The sequence below is a fragment of the Pan paniscus genome, chromosome 3 (genome assembly GCF_029289425.2).
Source record: "Pan paniscus chromosome 3, NHGRI_mPanPan1-v2.0_pri, whole genome shotgun sequence".
Taxonomy (NCBI): Eukaryota; Metazoa; Chordata; class Mammalia; order Primates; family Hominidae; genus Pan; species Pan paniscus.
In genome coordinates this window covers 108,019,718-108,040,850 of record NC_073252.2, presented here as the reverse complement: position 1 = coordinate 108,040,850, position 21,133 = coordinate 108,019,718, and the positions used below count along the sequence as shown (strand labels likewise).

Sequence of the window (21,133 nt, the reverse complement as noted above, 5' to 3'; positions counted from 1 at the left end):
TTTCACTACTAAATGCTTTGTAAAGCAAAGTACCACTTTCCAGATCACCAGAGGAGCTGCAATTTAGGCATAATATCCATGAGGAACTAACCAGCCTCTAGAGAAGTATGTCTTTACATCTGAAGGATGGGCTGGGCACAGTGGCTCATGCCTATAATCCCAGCACTTTGGGAGGCTGAGGCAGGCAGATCACTTGAGCTCAGGAGTTTGAGACCAGCCTGGGTAATATGGTGAAACCCCACCTCTACCAAAAATACAACAAAATTAGCCAGGTGTGATGATGCACACCTGTAATCCCAGCTACTTGGGAGGCTGAGGCAGGAGGATTGCTTGATGTCAGGAAATGGAGGTTGCAGTGAGCCGAGATCGCACATTGCACTCCAGCCTGGGCAACAGAGCCAGACTTCATCCACCCCCCCCAAAAAAAAATCCGAAGGATGTCAAACACATTGAAAACCCAATAAAATTTATATACCATCTCCCTAGGTGGAACAGTGCATATTTTCATCTAACCCATAAAATCAAGAGATCCACAGGCCCTACATCACAGGTAAAGAGCTCCTGCTTTCTAAGACACTAAAACAATTTAAACCTAATCAATAATGGGCAAAGTAGCAGTGCCCCTGAAATCAAAAGTCCTTTGCCTGTGGAGTATGTGTGAAGTGCATCCTTCGGTCAGTAACTGGAGCCAATCTCCAATGCCAACTGTCTTCCAGGTTCCAGATTTGTCTGTGGCTCTGCAGCTGGCAGAGGCTTTCCAACCAATTCTATTACTTGCCACATTGTTTGGGGCTGCTCTTTAGTGAATCATTGTAGATTTTCTTCTGAAATTCATGCCTTCAGTTATCCTATTTGAACTTCCTGTCACAGAAGCTGAGTAGTGAGGGGCTCTGAAGAGACAATATATTTATGGTAGGAAGAATACTAAACTGAGAGATTGATGATAGGAAATTTTCCCCCACATTCATCATTAACTAGCTATGTGATCATGGAAAAGGTGCTCTATTTCTTCAGGTTTCTCAATGATGAATTAAGTACAATTATTCCTACCCTTCCTGTCTCACAACATTGCTGTGACAAACCGATAAACTAAAGCCCATGAAAACACTTTGAAAATTCTGAGGTTACATATAAATGTAAGAGAGGGTGATGATGATGGCAGACATATCTCTAATTATTATGAATGGGACTCAGTAAATACTTATTCATAATGGCCCTTGGTTATGATTTTGTTGTGAGTCATCACCACTCAGACAATGAGTTGTATGTGAAGACAGCTTGAGTTGAAATTTCCCATGGAAGGTATGTGGCAGTGTATCAGATTCACTACCTTTATATGTAGACTATCTACACTACCATTATGGGTTCACCCATCTACTTTATAGCATTACCACTAGGTTGTTGCTATTTAATGTGGTGCTAGAACCCAGAGTTGAACTGTTTCCCACAACTCTTGCTTTGTGAATTCAAGTGAGATTGTGCCACGGCACTCCAGCCTGGGCGACAGAGCAAGACTCCATCTTAAAAAAAAAAAAAAGTAGAAGATATAAACAATTCTATCTCTGTTTCTGCACTTCAGAGGGCTATTTAAGGCTAACATTAAATATATTTTAAAACCTTCTTGAAATAAAACTTTTACATAAAGGTGAGATGTTAGCGTCACATCATTTATGAGGTACATTGAGCAGCCTAACGATTATAACAAATTTTTAAAAACCTGACAACTTTTTTTTCTGTAGGCCCCTTGTGGTATTTCATAAAAACCTAACAACTTTTTTTTTTTTTTTTTAATTTGAGACAGAGTCTCAATCTGTCACCCAGTCTGGAGTGCAGTGGAACGATCTTGGCTCACTGTGGCCTCTGCCTCCTGGGTTCAAGTGATCCTCCTGCCTCAGCCTCCCGAATAGCTGGGACTACAGACATGCGCCACCATGCCCGGCTAATTTTTGTATTTTTAGTAGAGACAGGGTTTTGCCATGTTGGCCAGACTGGTCTCGAACTCCTGACCTCAAGGGATCTATCTACCTCGGCCTCCCAAAGTGCTGGGATTACAGGCCTGACGACTTTTTAAAAACAATTACATGCTAAAGAATTCAGAGAAGACTACATTTAGAAGTGGAAATTTGGGACTGTGACTAGATTCAGTCAATCACTCATTCTTTTTACTAACATTTACCGTCTAAAATTAATTTATTTATAAATATCTACTGTATATATGGTGGCTAAAAAAAACAAACAAAATAGACATGGTTTCTACCTGTATGGCACTTACAGTCAAATGGGAGAGAGAATCCAAAAAGAAAGCAAATGAGTATGTAGTTACACCTTGTGATGAGCTCAATGAAAGGTGTACTGTGAAAAAAGTAAGAGGTGAAGGGGCCTATTTTGATTGGCTTATCAGAGAAGACCTATCTGAGCACATGACATTTAAGCTCAGAACTGAAGAGAAGTCTAAGCCAAGGAAGAGAGACTGCAAAACCCTAAAGGAATGAAGGAGATTAGCATGTTTGAGGAGTTATAGCAAGACTTGCACTAAATTTTAGTGAGGGCAGAGATCACTAGAGCAGGTTGGTCAAATATTGATGAGACTGGTAAAATGCTGAACTTCAACCTAAGTGCAAAGGAAAGCTTTTGAAGGATTTTATGTAGGGGAGTGAATGGATCAGATTCAGAAAACAGAAGGATCAGTTGAGTAGCTACTATAGTAGGCCAAACAAAAAGTACCTGTCTGCTTAGACTATGGCAGTGGCAATAGAGAAGAGAAGTGGACATTTGAAATGTATTTAGAAGGTAGAATGGAATGGATTCGGTGTTGGATTAGAAATTGGGGGTGAGACAGTGGGAAAAATCGAAGATGGCCCTGTAAGATCCCAGAATATGCCATTCCAAAATGGGAAGGATTGTTGAGCTTCAAACAATTAAAAAGAAAGAGATGCAGAAAAGCTCTACTTGCCTAAACGCAAGACATAGATTTACAAAGACAATAGGTACCCCCTCTCTACCAAGAATAACAAAAGTTAACCACTGAAGACAACTTTAGATCCTTACGGCCTGGCAATGGCTGCAGAGGTACCTACATTAACAAGCTTTATTAACTAGCATTTATCTGCCATTTATTTGCCTTCCCCCAAGTTGCTACTCATAGAAACTCAAAGTCCTTTTCCTCTGTCTTGTCACTTCTCTAAAAATGTACTGTTCTTTATTAAAGATACTATATAAACTGGCATTAAAACCACCTCTTTGAGAGCTATTCATTCCCCGGATTTCTCCCATGTATATATAAAATGTACATGTTAATCCATTTCTATTTGTTTTTCTTTCTTTCTTTCTTTCGTTTTTGTAGAGACAGAGTCTTGCTATGTTGTCCAGGCTGGTCTCAAACTCCTGGCCTCAAGCAATCCTCCCACCTCAGCCTTCCAAAATGTGGAGATTACAAGTGTGAGCCACCATGCCTGGCCTTCTATTTGTTTTTTTCTTGTTAATCTGTCTTTTCTTACAGGGGTCTATTATAACTAAGAATATATGAGGGTTGAAGAAAAAAAATTTTTTCCCCCTACAACGCCTCATTGTCTGGCTCAAGCAGGTGAATGGGTGGGAACTATGTGTCAGGCCCTGCGCAAGGTCAATGATGACTCACCAGGCTCCCAAGTGTCATCTTCTGCCTTGGGTTGTGCAAGTGGATGCACTACTTTCAGTTCACCAAGTGGTACAAATGATGAATGGAGGTTAATTCTAACCATGTCCTTTCCAGTGTGTTTGTTGGCTATCCAAATTGTCTTCATTTTCCATGTTGAATAGAAGATACGGTCACCAAAAAGGGACATTGCAAACAAATTATGCCTAAAAAGCAACCACAAAAGAAAAAAGAACAACAGAACATTTGTTCCTTGGCTTATTAGAATTTCACTTCATTTCAATTTATTGTCTAAATTTTAACCACCTACGTTTTCAATTGTTTCTCATTTAAGTTTAGAAAAGTATATTAAGTTTAAAATTTTATTTATCTCCTCATACTCTGAGCTAAGAAGATATAATTTCTAGCTCCAGATCCATTGTCTCATTCTTCTTTTAGTCATCCAATAAGTGTGATGAAAATGGGGAAGAAAATAGGAACAGCGTAAGAGTGGGTTTCTAGTGACATCAATTTCACATGACGAATTTCTGCTTCTTGCCACAAAGCTGGAAAGTCAGTTGCTGGCATGATAGCAAATCAATGAAAGATAAAAATATGTAACATCATAATTCCAAAAAGAATAATTATGGTCAACATGTGAGAACTTATTATGTGCCAAATACTCTGTTAATTATTTTTGTTTGTATTCATTTACTTTCCCTTCACAATAATCCCAAGAGACTGATACTATGATTATCCTCACATTAAAGGAAAATGAGGATAAGAGAAGTTATAGAACCTACTCAAAGTCACTCATCTAACAGATGGTAAATCTGGAGCTTGAACTCAAGTCTTTTTTTTGAGACGGAGTCTCGCTCTGTCGCCCAGGCTGGAGTGCGGTGGCACGATCTTGGCTTACTGCAAGCTTCGCCTCCCGGGTTCTCGCCATTCTCCTGCCTCAGCCTCCCGAATAGCTGGGACTGCAGGCGCCCGCCACCACGCCCGGCTAATTTTTTGTATTTTTAGTAGAGACGGGGTTTCACCGTGTTAGCCAGGATGGTCTTGATCTCCTGACCTCGTGATCCGCCCGCCTCGGCCTCTCGAAGTGCTGGGATTACAGGCGTGAGCCGCCGCGCCCGGCCAAACTCAAGTCTTTTGGATTCAAAATCTATGGCCTAAACCACTATACCAGTTCCATTGACAAAAGTAAAATTAATTTATCTTGTGGACTTCAAATGACAATTGTTTTATTTTATACCAAGAGTAAAACTTACTGTGTTGGATGTTTACTAATGTGGACAGAACCTCCATCATAATCACAGGAGCAAATAAGAGAATTGCTTCCTTCTCTGTTGTACTGAATCCAAAACAGCCGCTTATCAAGCACATCCAATGACACAGCTGTTATTTTCTCTGATGTCTCCAACAGAGCCTTCACTCCCACACCATCGAGATCTGCTCTATAAAGGCTTCCAGCCACCTCTGAAGACCAAAATATAAACCTGAGGGCAAACACATTACATAGACCCAAAAATGAATGTATAGTGCCTTAAATGGCCAACTCTCTCAATGTTTCAGCAGCTCCTTCACAGGGCAAGTTTGACTATTTTGAATGAAAATTTATTCAACAAGTAAACACTGCCCTATTGTAGACATTACAAGTGATTTCAAGTTAGAAAGGGAATTATGCCTCTATAGCAGAAAACCATGATAGTTAGGAATATTTATGGGGGGATCCTGTCTCAGTTGAAATGCAGGCAACTGTCCTATAGAAAACGGTGCCTGTGTGCTGCAAAAGAGGGCTTTGGTCTCAGTGAGAGGATCCCTTTGAATTTACAATGTTATAATTCTATCAATCTTCACTAGATTTGTAAATATATTTCAATGTCTGAATACAGCAGAATTTACCTTTCTACTGGATCAACTGCTACATTTGCAGGATATTTTAAAGCACTTAAAAGAATGTGGGAATTATTTCCTTTCATATCTGTTACTGTAATGATTCCTTCCTGTTGATTTGACCAAATAACTTCTTCATTTATCCAATTTATTGCCATTCCAGAAACATTTTTCTCTATATTACATACTCTCTGCAAAATCAAATTTTAAAATTGTTATTAATACTTCCCCCATTCACAACAAAATTATTTTAATTGTTATATATAAAAAGTCTATTCTTTTAAGTATTTGTCATCTTTATGCAGTTCCAAAATTGTTTAAATAATAAAATAGTCACAGATACGGTGCCTTTGTTTTGATGCAGCATTTACCTCCTCCGACCCTTAAGTAAATATTTCTGGAAATAGTATTTATAGCTTTGAAACTAAAAATTATCCTACACACTATTTAAATTAGGAAGCCAACCATAATGTATTGATCATTTCAACTATAGTAATGGTGAAATTTTGATGCAACCATACAGACAGCTTATTCAGTTCCATTTGCTAATGGAAATTTCCAGATCTTCAACTGAACTCAATTCCAAGCTATGCAAGATTTCCTTGGAGTCTGAGCTTACAGACATGAACTCGATGAATTTCTCATTGTGGCCTTTATTCTTCTGGCCCTCCTCCTCCAATAGGCCCCTTCCTTTCTATAGTCCTTCATGCCGTCACACTGTGACCAGAGTAGCAGAGTGTCTTTTTAGGCACCTTGGGCTGTATTCCCAACTCTTTCATGATAAAAATGCCCAACCAGAACTTTTCATATCTTAATTTCAGCCACGGGCAGGTAAGCTGGTCTTCTTGGGGAATGGAGGTTGCAAGGTGGGCAGAAGCCCCAATTTGTACTGTTAAAGATTTTCATGGTGTAAGTATTCTACCATGGCAGACATCCAGCTACCCAGGTGACATCACTGAAATCAGAGTTGGGCTGAAATTGCATAATCTCATAAGCCTGTGCTATTTCTACATTTCATACAAAGAAATCTAGCCAACTTATTTTACCATTGAAAATAATGGCCAAAACTGCAATTACCTTTGCACCAACCCAATCCATTCATAAATTAGCTCACCCAGGTAAATTGTTTGAATTTTAACAGTTGTCCTTTATAAACAAAGTTTTAACCCAAAGGAAGGAATATAAGGATGGAATTTTAGGCAACAGACTGATCCTTTCCTAATGGCTTGATATAAATTCACAACTATTTTAAGTTTTTCCATGTTCTTGATAGGAAACCCTTCAGATTCTTAGACTCAAGAGTTTGAAACTATACTACCAGATGTCTGGAGGATAATGAGTAGCCATCCTTGTTAAAAGTGAGATTAGCAAGTATTGGAGATGTGATAAAACAGATTAGCACCTAATTGAAGCTTTTAAGAATAATTGGAAAGAGAAATATTTGGCTAAAAAACAAAAAATACTGTGGACTTTGCATTGAGAATCAACTCTTAAAGTTTCTCTAGTCATGTGCTCTTTGTAATCCATCACCAAATTGAGAGAAACATTCCTCCTGGGACTCATGTAAGGATTCTATCAGCTAAAAAGAAAGATTAAGGATCTTTTGTATGTACATGAAGTAAAGTACTTATCTGTCATCTGCTATATTATTTTTTTTTCCGGAGTGCAAGCTCTGTGAGAATAAAAAGAAGAAAATTTTTCTTTCTACGTGTCAGGTGCCAAAACCCATGATGGAGATTTTATACAGATAAAACAGGGTCTCTCAACTTCAGCACTATTGACATTTGGGGCTGGACAATTCTTTATTCTGGGGCTGTTCTGCACAGTGTAAGATGTTTTGCAGCATCCCAGGCCTTTACCCACTAGATGCCTGTATCGTCTCCACCTTCCTACCTCACCTACTTGTGACAACCAAAAATGTTTCCAGACACTGCCAATTGTTCCCTCAGGGAAAAATTGCCCCCCACCTGAGAACTACTGGGGTACCTTACAAATAGCAAGAAATAATCATGCAAATAATCTATCTTAATCATAAAATGGTGATCTGACTTAATAAATTCAGATATTTTCAAAATTACATTCATATCCTCACTTTCTCATTTTGGGGCTTCTAAATATCAATGTGTGAATTTATTCAAGAATATACACCACAGATGTAGATTAAATAAATGCCTATATTTGGCAGACACGCATTTGAACTGTTATATAATTTTCATTTATCTATACATTAAGAATTCAATATATTATATTTGTCAGCCTGTACAAAAACAGCTCAAACACTGTAGGTAAGGGTATTTTACCTCTTGCCTTGACCCATTCAGAAAAACTCTTTGCAAAAGTTGTCTTTCTAAATCCACCCAATAGATTCTTTTCTCATTATAATGAAAATCCATGATCACTGAGACACCAGCATCCACCACCAATTGCTCATAATTTGTTCCTTCTGTGTCAATCCTAAAGATACTATTTCCGTGGGAGAAAATTAAGAAGGGTGCAGGACCTGGGTGGGAAGAAAGAGACCAAACTGTATACTTTTAATATTTTATCTCATTTAAACAAAATACTTCCCAATGACAACCAACACAAGCAGAAATAATTTTTAATTACTCGTTTTCTGTTTAAAATAAAGTCTATTTATAGACAATAAAGAGTTCCTGTAGATATTCACACTCCATTTTGTAAATTGTCTTCTCCACAAACTGATTATAAGACATGAACATTGGTAAATTATGAAAAATGAACTCTCTGAAGAGAAAGACACTTTTTACTCTTTATCCATAAAATACCTTTTTATGTTCAAAAAGGAACCACCCACCATATTCTATTGTGGAAAGGATTTATATAAGTGTAAAATTTAATTATGTAAATTAGAACTAAAATTACAGATATTATCATTTTGGAAATGGACTCCTTGGGTCTTACCTATGACCAGAGCCTTCAGCATAATGACCTAGAAGACGACGGTGAAAACTAAAAGGTCTTAGACGGAAGCAGGAAAAATTGAAATGCTGTTTCAATTTCAGAATCCTGTAAAGGTTCTGAAATATTTTGACCCTGTTATCTTTACCACATAAATACAGGATGCCCAAATAAATTTGAATTCCACATATATTGCATGGGACATACACTACAAATTTGTTCTCTATTTACCTGAAATTCAAATTTGACTGCGCACTTTGCATTTTTATTTGCTAAATCTGGGTGGCAAACCTCACTGGATTTCTTGGTGCCTGTAGGGCCTTGCTTGGTACCCTAATCCTGTACCTGGGGTCCTCTCCTGTTCTAGGTGATGGCCACCTACCAACTCTGATGCCCCAATATTCAATATCTACTTGGGAACCTGATCCCTTCTTGGGAAACCTCACCACTAATTACTGACAGACTCCACACACAGCTTGCCTGTGATGCTCTGAGATGACACCAGAGGATGAAATTAGTTACATCAAGTCAAGTTAGTTTTCTTGGTCTCTCTCTCTTGACCAAGTGTGAGGAGGCTTGGGCCACTCTGCCTTTAGAAAATGACAGAATCACTGGGGTAAGTGGGGGATGGAGGGGAATTCTAACATACTCTTGCTTCTGTGCTGGGCTTACTCCATTCTGTTTTATCATCAAAAGTAATACTTTAATATGACTTAATAAATGTGTTTATTGTAAGCATTGAATAAAATGATGGGTTAACATCCTTTTACTCAGGGACTATGTTCTAGAGTCAGAAAACACTAACTCCACTTTGGAGAGTACATTGAATTAAAGCTACAAGAGGGTTGGCGCTTCCAAGATGGCCGAATAGGAACAACTCAGGTCTACAGCTCCCAGCAAGATTGACACAGAAGATGGGTGATTTCTGCATTTCCAACTGAGGTACCTGGTTCATCCCACTGGGACTGGTTGGACAGTGGGTGCAGCCCACGGAGGGCCAGCCAAAGCAGGGTGGGGTGTTGCCTCATGTGGGAAGTGCAAGGGGTCAGGGGATTTCCCTTTCCTAGCCAAGGGAAGTTGTGAGTGCCTGTAACTGGAGGAACTGTACACTCTTGTCCAAATACTGCGCTTTTCCCACGGTCTTTGCAACCAGCAGGCCCGGATGTTCCCTCCCCTGCCTGGCTCAGCTGGTCCCATACCCATGGAGCCTTGCTCACTGCTAGCGCAGCAGTCTGAGATCGATCTGGGATGCTAAAGCTTGGTGGAGGGAGGGATGCCACCATTGCTGAGGCTTGAGTAGGTAGTGCTATGCTCACAGTGTAAACAAAGAGGCAGGGAAGCTCGAACTGGGCAGAGCCCAACGCAGCTCAACGAGGCCTACTGCCCATTTAGATTCCACCTCTGGAGACAGGGCATATCTGAACAAAAGGCAGCAGACAGCTTCTACAGACTTAAACATCCCTGCCTGACAACTCTGAAGAGAGCAGTGGTTCTCCCAGCACAGCGTTTGAGATCCATTAACAGACACACTGCCTCCTCAAGTGGGTCCCTGAGCCTGTGTAGCCTCACTGGGAGACAGACACCTCCTAGTAGGGGCCAACAGACACCTCATACAGGCAAGTGCCCCTCTGGGACAAAGCTTCCAGAGGAAGAATCAGGCAGCAATATTTGCTCTTCTGCAGCCTCCACTGGTGATACCCAGGCAAACAAGGTCTAGAGTGGACCTCCAGCAAACTCCAACAGATCTGCAGCTGAGTGGCCTGTCTGTTAGAAGGAAAACTAACAAACAGAAAGGAATAGCATCAACATCAACAGAAAGGACATCCATATCAAAACCCCATCCGTAGGTCACCAGCATCAAAGACCAAAGGTAGATAAAACCGCTAAGATGGGAAGAAACCAGAGCAAAAAGGCTGAAAATTCCAAAAACCAGAATGCCTCTTCTTTTCCAAAGGAACACAATTCCTTGCCAGCAAGGGAACAAAACTGGACAAAGAATGAGTTTGACAAGGTGACAGAAGTAGGCTTCAGAAGATCAGTAATAACAAACTTCTCCGAGCTAAAGGAGCATGTTCTAACCCATCGCAAAGAAGCTAAAAAACCTTGAAAAAAGGTGAGACAAATGGATAACTAGAATCAACAGTGTAGAGAAGAGCTTAAATGACCTGATGTAGCTGAAAACCACAGCACAGGAACTTCGTGACACATGCACAAGCTTCAATAGTCAATTCAATCGAGCGGAAGAAAGGATGTCAGCAATTGAAGATCAAATTAATGAAATAAAACAAGAAGACAAGATTAGAGAAAAAAGAGTGAAAAGAAACAAACAAAGCCTCAAAGAAATATGGAACTATGTGAAAAGACCAAATCTACATTTGATTGGTGTACCTGAAAGTGACGGGGAGAATGGAACCAAGTTAGAAAACACTCTTCGGCATATTATCCAGGAGAATATCTCCAACCTAGCAAGGCAGGCCAACATTCAAATTCAGGAAATACAGAGAACACCCCCAAAGATACTCCTCGAGAAGAGCAACCCCAAGACACATAATTTTCAGATTCACCAAGGTTGAAATGAAGGAAAAAATGTTAAGGGCAGCCAGAGAGAAAGGTTGAGTTACCCACAAAGGGAAGCCCATCAGACTAACAGCAGATCTCTCTGCAGAAATCCTACAGCCAGAAGAGAGTGGGGGCCAATATTCAACATTCTTAAAGAAAAGAATTTTCAACCCAAAATTTCATATCCAGACAAACTAAGCTTCATAAGTCAAGGAGAAATAAAATCCTTTAAAGACAAGCAAATGCTGAGAGATTTTGTCACCACCAGGCCTGCCTTACAAGAGCTCCCGAAAGAAGCACTAAATATGGAAAGGAAGAACCAGTACCAGCCACTGCAAAAACATGTCAAATGGTAAAGACCATGGACGCTATGAAGAAACTGCATCAATTACCAGGCGAAGAACCAGCTACAACCATAATGACAGGATCAAATTCACACATAACAATATTAACCTTAAACGTAAACGGGCTAAATGCCCCAATTAAAAGACACAGACTGGCAAATTGGATAAAGAGTCAAGACCCTCAGTGTGCTGGTTTCAGGAGGCCCATCTCATGTGCAAAGACACACATAGGCTCAAAATAAAGGGATGGAGGAAGATCTACCAAGCTAATGGAAAGCAAAAAAAAAAAAAAAAAAGCAGGGATTGCAATCCTGGTCTTTGATAAACAGACTTTAGACAAACAAAGATCAAAAGAGACAAAGAAGACCATTACATAATGGTAAAGGGATCAATGCAGCAAGAAGAACTAAGTAGCCTAATTATATATACACCCAATACAGGAGCACCCAGATTCATAAAGCAAGTTCTTAGAGACCTACAAAGAGACTTAGACTCCCACACAATAAAAGTGGGAGACAGTAACACCCCACTGTCAATATTAGACCAACGAGAAAGAAAATTAACAAGGATATTCAAGACTTGAACTCAGCTCTGGACCAAGCAGACCTAATAGACATCTACAGAACTCTCCACCCCAAATCAACAGAATACACATTCTCAGCATCACATCACACTTATTCTAAAATTGAACACGTAATTGGAAGTAAAACACTCCTCAGCAAATGCAAAAGAACAGAAATTGTAACAGTCTCTCAGACCACAGTCCAATCAAATTGGAACTCAGGATTAAGAAACTCACTCAAAACCCCACAACTACATGGAAACTGAGCAACCTTCTCCTGAATGACTACTGGGTAAATAACGAAATTAAGGGAGAAATAAATAAGTTATTGGAAACCAATGAGAACAAAGACACAATGTACCAGAATCTCTGAGACACAGCTAAAGCAGTGTTTATACGGAAATTTATACACTAAATGCCCACAGGAGAAAGCAAGAAATATCCAAAATCGACACCTTAACATCACAATTAAAAGAACTAGTGAAGCAAGAGCAAACAAATTCAAAAGTTAGAAGACAAGAAATAACTAAGATCAGAGCAGAACTGAAGGAGATAGAGATATGAAAAACTCTTCAAAAAATTAATGAATCCAGGAACTCGTTTTTTTGAAAAGATTAACAAAATAGACTGCTAGCCAGACTAATAAGGAAGAAAAGAGAGAAGAATCAAATAGACACAATAAAAAATAATAAAGGGGATATCACCACCGATCCCACAGAAATACAAACTACCGTTAGAGAATACTATAAACACCTCTATGCAAATAAACTACAAAATCTGGAAGAAATGGATAAATTCCTGGACACACACCCCCTCCCAAGACTAAACCAGGAAGAAGTTGAATCTCTGAATAGACCAATAACAGGCTCTGAAATTGAGGCAATAATTAATAGCTCACCAACCATAAAAATTCCAGGACCAGACGGATTCACAGTCGAATTCTACCAGAGGTACAAAGAGGAGCTGGTATCATTCCTTCTGAAACTATTCCAATCAATAGAAAAAGAGAGAATCTTCCCTAACTCATTTTATGAGGCCAGCATCATCCTGATATCAAAGCCTGGCAGAGACACAACAAAAAAAAGAGAATTTTAGGCCAATATCCCTGATGAACATTGACATGAAAATCCTCAATAAAACACTGGCAAACCGGATCCAGCAACACATCAAAAAGCTTATCCACCACGACCGAGTTGGCTTCACCCCTGGGATGCAAGACTGGTTCAACATACGCAAATCAATAAACATAATCCATCCCATAAACAGAACCAACGACAAAAACCACATGATTATCTCAATAGATGCAGAAAAGGCCTTCGATAAAATTCAACACCCTTACATGCTAAAAACTCTTGGTATTGATGGAACGTATCTCAAAATAATAAAAGCTACTTATGACAAACCCACAATCAATATCATACTGAATGGGCGAAAACAGGAAGCATTCCCTTTGAACACTGGTATAAGACAAGGATGCCCTCTCTCACCACTCCTATTCAACACAGTATTGGAAGTTCTGGCCAGGGCAATCAGGCAAGAGGAAGAAATAAAGGGTATTCATTTAGGAAAAAGGGACGTCAAATTGTCTCTGTTTGCAGATGACATGACTGTATATTTAGAAAACCCCATCGTCTTAGCCCAAAATCTCCTTAAGCTGATAGGCAACTTCAGCAAACTCTCAGGATACAAAATCAATGTGCAAAAATCACAAGCCAACAGACACATGAAAAAATGCTCATCATCACTGGTCATCAGAGAAATGCAAATCAAAACCACAGTGAGATACCATCTTATGCCAGTTAGAATGGCGATCATTAAAAAGTCAGGAAACAACAGATGTTTGAGAGGATGTGGAGAAATAGGAACACTTTTACACTGTTGGTGGGAGTGTAAATTAGTTCAACCATTGTGGAAGACAGTGTGGCAATTCCTCAAGGATCTAGAACTAGAAATACCATTTGATCCAGCAATCCCATTACTGGATATATACCCAAAGGATTACAAATCATGCTACTATACAGACACATGCACACATATGTTTATTGTGGCACTATTCACAATAGCAAAGACTTGGAACCAACCCAAATGTCTATCGATAATAGACTGGATAAAGAAAATGTGGCACATATACACCATGGAATACTATGCTGCCATAAAAAAGGATGAGTTCATGTCCTTTGCAGGGACATGGTTGAAGCTGGAAACCATCATTCTCAGCAAACTATCACAAGGACAGAAAACCAAACACCACATGTTCTCACTCATAAGTGGGTGTTGAACAATGAGAACACATGGACACAGGGAGGGGAACATCACACACCGGGGCCTGTTGGGAGGTGGGGGGCTGGTGGAGGGATAGCGTTGGGAGAAATACCTAACGTAAATGACGAGTTGATGGGTGCAGCAAACTAACATGGCACATATATACCTATGTAACAAACCTGCACGTTGTGCACATGTACTGTAGAACTTAAAGTATAAAAAAAGAAAAAGAAAAAAAAGAAATGCTACAAGAGGCTGGGAGAACTGTAAGATTATGAGAGTTTGAAATAGGTGCCAGCATAAATGTCTAAGAGAATTCACTCAAATTATTATTCCCAGATCTTTGCTACAATACAAGCCCCGCTATGCAGACACATAGTGAGGGCCCATGCTCCATTGCAGTTGTAGAATCACGTAGGCATCTTGGGAAAAAGGGAAAGGGCACTAGACAGAAAGCCAGAGGCCTGGTTTCCAGTCCTGACCCCACCAGCTTCGCTTCTCTGGACATCTCACAGGATCTCCCCTGCCTGTATCAGAGGATTATTATGGGAAAAAAATGAAATTATAGATGTGAAAGTATTTTATTAATTGTGGAGGACTACATGTATATCATTTGCCATTGCTTTTTGCCAGAAACAAGTTTTCACTACATAGGTTGAGCAACTGCTTGGATTTGAACCCAGGGACTGGAACATTGGTATAACTTGTCTCTAATAACTTGTCTCTAATACAGCAATTCATCATGGAGAAAACGAAGGCACTAGGAAGAGACACCTTAAACTCATAGCTACTAATTCGTGGGGCAAAGATTACCATGGACATCTAGATTTATTTCTAAGAGTTCTCTGCTATGTGTATCATGCATGCTCTATAGTCTATGCTGAATAAATGTATCCAATATATATTGTTAATTTCCTAATGCATTGACATATTGGCGAGATCAATAAAATATTTTATTTATTAAAAAATATTGGGCCGGGCACGGTGGCTCATGCCTGTAATCCCACCACTTTGGGAGGCCGAGGCAGGCAGGCAGATCACGAGGTCAGGAGATCGAGACCTTCCTGGCTAACACGGTGAAACCCTGTCTCTACTAAAAATACAAAAAATTAGCCAGGCATGGTGGCGAGCGCCTGTAGTCCCAGATACTCGGGAGGCTGAGGCAGGAGAATGGTGTGAACCCCGGTGGCGGAGCTTGCAGTGAGCCCAGATCATGCCACTACACTCCAGCCTGGGCAACAGAGCGAGACTCCGTCTCAAAAAAAAAAAAAAAAAAAAACATATATATATATATATATATATATATATATATATATATATAAAACTAAATGGGAGGTTTTCATGTAAAAAAAAAAAGAGAAAGAAAAGGCTCTTTAAACATTTTAATATTCCTTACCACATAACACAGTACAATCCTCTGTACATAATAGGAACTCAAAAATTTTGAATAAATCAATAAACTAATGAAGAAATAATTGTGTTCGTTTATTTGCGCTTTTACTAATAGAACAAAGCCATAGAAACAGATATATCAAATTAATAAAAGATGGGTCTAGTCAATGGTAGTTATCTTACTAACAGCAATAATAATAACGAGTTTTTACATCCTGACCTCATTTATCCTCAACATAACACCATGAACCAATAAACCAATAAGTCAAAGGGAAAAGAGAAATCTCAAGAATTTGTAAATTCATAAAGCACAAATTATAGCACTAACTTCTGTAACTTTTCAAAAAAATAGAGTAGTTATAAAACTACAAAATCAAAGTATAAATAATTAATACATTTTATCTTCAGATTTTGCCCATCTAAGGGCTAATCATAGCATACAGATCCTAGCAACTAGGAAGACTCTTGACATTTTCAAATTGTTTCCCAAAATTGTTTGTTTAAAATAATCACCCAGGGTGCCTCTCTGTGAGTGAATGTTCCTATTTTTTGCAGATCCCTACTCTACTCTTGAGATTCCAGTTAATCCAGCAGGGCTGGGCTGAGGGCTATGCTTTTTTCTTTTTCCTTTTTTTTTTTTTTTTTTTGACCAGGCACTCCAGGTGATTCTCAGGTCTTGGTGAACCGGGAAAACATGGATCTAATTAAGAGGAAATTCAATGATGTTTCCCAAAGTCCCACCACTAGTAGGTGGTAGACTTGGAATTAGAATCCAGGTACTGCAATTGCAATCTAGTGCACTCGCAATCTAGTACACTTCCAACTCCACCCTGCCTTGTCACATGTTAAGATATTACAATCTTCATTTTCTTTGCACAACCAATTGTAATTCCATTCCCTCAAAGCACCGTTTATTTTTCCTACACTGTCAACATCGTTTTATGTAAACCAGAGCCCAGGCTATATTTGTAAGAATGTAATAAAATATAATTTTAAAGAAAATGAAACACTTTGAGAATTAGGCTTTGTGAATAATAATTACAGATGTGAAAGTATTTTATTAATTATGGAGGACTACATGTATATCATTTGCCATTATTCTGTTCTACCAATGGAAATGATAAATATGGTAATGTTTTTTCAGACCTGTCAACTCTGTAAACACTGATGTGTGGTACAGTCTGTGGATTTGAATGTCAGCAAGGTGTGCATGTTTGAACAGCTAAAGCTTTCCCATGTCAAAACCTACAACATTTGTTTTGGGTGCAGTTCAGTAAGGGGGGGAAGTACATACAAAATGAAACTTCATTTCTAGGGAACACAAACCTTAAGGCAGCAAACAGCAAATCAATTAGAACCTCTGACTTCTCAACCTAGGGATTAGTAGGGGATCTTCAGGAATTAGAAAGGAGTTCAGAATGTTTGGAGCACATTGAAGATGTTTATCAGTGACTACAAAGAACTATGACTACATAACACAGAGGTCAGTGATGAAAAGCAGGCTTTGCTTGAAGTAGGAGGCAGAAACAGAACATTTTATAACACACACCCCTTCATCCTCTGTGAGTCTAAGGGAGTGCCCCACACAGGTAAGTGAGAAGAGACATTACCTGTCTTCTGCAGGCCTTGGGGGCAAACACTCATGAGAGCTAGTTAACACATAAATGATAACCACAACCAGATTAACAAGAAATCCTAGCTGTCTATCAGGTGAACATTGCCACCTGCCCTCACCACCACAGGTTTCTTGCCCTAAATCTAGAGACAGACTGAAAGCTCACAAGATGAAGAGAGTGCAAAGGGAGCTTCTGGACCTCAAAAACTTCAGTGACACCACGAGAAAAGAATGTGGCTCTAAACTAATGGACCTACATAAGGAAGGCTGAGGCCTCCTCACACTGCTCCCACAGAAAGCCCCTAAGAAAAGTCATTTATTACTACTCCCCAGGGGCTGACTTAAATGACAGCTTGGGTTTTATGAAGTTCAGAACGTTTTATTCACTCCAAAAAACTATCTCATCTCCTCTTCAGTTACGGTACTTAAAAGAGCACTGTATTAGTCCATTTTCACACTGCTATAAAGAAATACCCAAGACTGGGTAACTTACAAAGGAAAGAGGTTTAATTGACTGACAGCTCCACACAGCTGGTGAGGCCTCAGGAAAATTACAATCATGGCGGAAGGCAAAGTGGAAGCAAGGACCTTCTCCACATGCGGCAGGAGCGAGAAGAGACAGCAAAGCGGTGAAGCCCCTTATAAAACCATCAGATCTCGTGAGAACTCACTCACTGTCAGGAGAACACCACTGGGGAAACCGCCCCCTTGATCCAATCACTTCCTACCAGGTCTCTCCCTCAACACCTGGGGATTACAATTCAAGATGGAATTTGAGTGGGGACACACAGCCAACCATATCAAGCACAAATTTCTTTTCACAGCTTTCTTCTCAGTTTATTCATCTATGTCAAAATTCAGGTCAAGTGAGAGAGAGAAGCCAGATGATTTAAAAATAATGCACCCAGAAAGAAGAGCCAGGAGATTTGAATTTAAGTCTTAATTCCATTTAAAAAATGCTCTGGAACTCATTTTGCTTCACCAAAATTGTGAATGAAGATTGCCTAGAGTAGTGATAGAAATGTGTCATCCAGAGCAGAAAACAGCCCCTACCTACCCCCAGCCACATTTACATGTAAACTGAAGAGGCTTACTTTCCAGGTCCTCAGGATATTAATTGAGACTAGCAAGTTCTGCAACATGAAACTTGTTTTGTTTTGTTTTCAACAGGACTTCTCAGTCTTTAATGTGCTATTCCACACTCTAACACTCTAACAGGGTGGGTGGTGAATTTCATCAGAATAATTACAGTCAACATATTGTGTGTTATCTCTGGGGGAGCATATTGAATGCATTATTTCATTCAATTGGAGAACACTAGGAGGTAAATGCTCTCAACATCTCTATTTTACAGAAGAAGAAAGGAAAGTTTCAAGCAGTTAACTTGCCACAAGTCACAAGGCCAATAAATAGCGGGGTAGGGGTACAAAGCTATGCCTTTCTCATCACAGATCCTAGCTTTTAAAGACCAAGCTATACTGCTTATCTGAATGTACTAGAAATTGTTCAGTGTGTTTTAGTTCAGTTGTGTCAAGGAACCCACACCAGGAAACACTGTTCCAGGCATATTTACCATAAGGCTGGATTCCCTACATCCATCTTCCATAATTAATTATAAAGCAGGTCCCTTTAAATAGATTCCTATAATTACATCACCTGAATAATTTTATATCTACTTCTATAATATATTGCATTTGTAAACAAAAAATAAAATTCTAAGCCTCCCAACCAACTGAATAGACCCCTCCTCTCAGCCAAGGACGTTTCAAAGTCAACCTGAAAAACTAGTTCAGGCCATGATGGGAAGTGAGGGTGGGACATGCCTTATTACACCCTCCTCCCGTTGGAATTCAGGCACAGCTGACCAGCATTAACATTAAAAGAAAGATCTTAAGATTGACAAAACAGACTTTTTGTAGCAATAGGACAACCAAATTCCAGACTGACTCTAGTATAGCATCACATGACAAACAGCAGACCCTGAAAGAAATCAAAATATTTTATCCCAAAATATATTTCTTTGACATGTTTTGAAATGGTCCTGCAAAGCTGTCTCTCGTTGGGAAAATCTACATTCTGCAGGTAATCCCCATTCATTTCTAGGTCTTTCCCCCGACCCAGGAGAGAATTAACTAAGAGTCTGGCACCTTTTTAGATCTTATAAGAGCTCTGAAGCCTGCTATCTGGAGGTTTCATCTGCATAATAAAACCTTGGTCTCCACAACCCCTTATCTTAACCCAGACATTCCTTTCTACTGATTCCAGGTCCTTAGATGATAAGTCTTTTAATTAATTGCCAATCAGAAAATCTTTGAAAAATTTTCTGTGACCTGGAACCTAACCCCACCCTACCCTACTCTTTGAGTTGTCCCTCGTTTCCTGATCAAACTAATGTATATCTTGCATGTATTGATTGATGTTTATTATTTTGCTTATAGATGTCTAATTGGTCCAACACCCTTTGTTGAAAAAGACTGGCCTTTCACCATTAAATTGCTTTAACATCTTTGTTAAATATCAAATGAGTGTACTTGTGTGAGTCCGTTTCTGAACTTTCTCTTCTGTTCTATTAATTTATGTGTCTATCCCTTATCCAATACTACAGCTCATTATAAATTTTAAAACTCATAATAATTCAGTTTTGCAGAACAGTGAACCGTTATAATGTTCCTATGCTGTAGGTAGTCCTTCATCTTAAGTAAGAATGTTTAAACACCCCTCAGCTTTTCAACACAAATTATGCTCAATTTTATTTAAAGTCTACCATTACTAGACTAAAATGAATTTACCAACATTAAAGCATTAGAAAAGTTTTCCAAATGTTTCACACACACACACACACACACACACACACACACACACACACAGGGCAAAATTCAGAAATCACTTATCCTGATCTGATCTGTCTACTGAGTTTTGCATCTACTTTTGGACATGTCTTTTTTTTTTTTTTTTTTTTTTTTTTTTTTGAGACGGAGTCTCTCTCTCTCGCCCAGGCTGGAGTGCAGTGGCACAATCTCCGCTCACTGCAAACTCTGCCTCCCAGGTTCGCGCCATTCTCCTGCCTCAGCCTCCCGAAGAGCTGGGACCACAAGCGCCCGCCACCACGCCCGGCTAATTTTTTGTGTTTTTAGTAGAGACAGGGTTTCACTGTGTTAGCCAGGATGGTCTCAATCTCCTGACCTCATGATCCGCCCGCCTCAGCCTCCCAAAGTGCTAGGATTACAGGCGTGAGCCACCGCGCCCGGCCTGGACATGTCTTTGGTGGACATCTCCAGTTGGGAATATCCCACAGTCCCAAAAGTCCCCCTGCATGTTAAAAATTGAGATTACATAACACCTTCTGATTAGTTTGCATTTACTGAAAAGCTTGAATTTGATAAAAAATCTAGTTTAAAGATCAACATGTTTTGATATTTGGTTTTTGATAGCTTTTTTAAACAAAAATAATTTTTCACAATTATGTCTATATCAGATGAAATAAATGCATCATTGGCTGTATTTACAAAATCACAAAATTTACTTTTTAATTACATCCCTCGATTATTCACAAATTTTGTTGAATTAGACCAGCAAATTTCTATCTTTCTAGATTTTAAATAGTAAATGAAAACTAACCAGAAGGTATTGCATTTTATGTTTTTAACAAGTGGATTTAAAAAGACAAAAACTCTGTATTTGGAAGATTTTTAAAAATAGCTTAGAAAGCTGTTTGTAAATGTTTTAAAAGTGCAGACACAAGAATTTTTAACAGGTGACATATTGGCATTGATTCAACAATAAAATCACATAACAATGGAAACATCTCCAACATCTATCTTCAAACTGCTCTCTTCCTACACAAATTTCTTATAATTAGTGGTCACTTTCTCACTTGTTAAAACATCACCTATAACTTGGATAAATTTTTGTTGTTTTAGTTACTTTTTGGGTAGCATACTACTGACATCTATCTGTAATCACAAAAA

General features: G+C 39.1%; 1 protein-coding gene across 1 annotated transcript in view; it reads right to left on the bottom strand.

Annotated features, from left to right (window-relative positions):
* EGF (epidermal growth factor) overlaps positions 1 to 21,133 on the bottom strand; it is a 99,782-nt gene that overhangs the window by 64,836 nt on the left and 13,813 nt on the right. Inside the window, exons 2-5 of the mRNA XM_003830021.7 lie at positions 7,813 to 8,012; positions 5,522 to 5,703; positions 4,888 to 5,115; positions 3,638 to 3,840 (exon numbers count right to left, since the gene is read on the bottom strand). Coding sequence (XP_003830069.1) covers positions 3,638 to 3,840; positions 4,888 to 5,115; positions 5,522 to 5,703; positions 7,813 to 8,012 — 813 coding nt within the window. The remainder of the gene's footprint in view (positions 1 to 3,637; positions 3,841 to 4,887; positions 5,116 to 5,521; positions 5,704 to 7,812; positions 8,013 to 21,133) is intronic.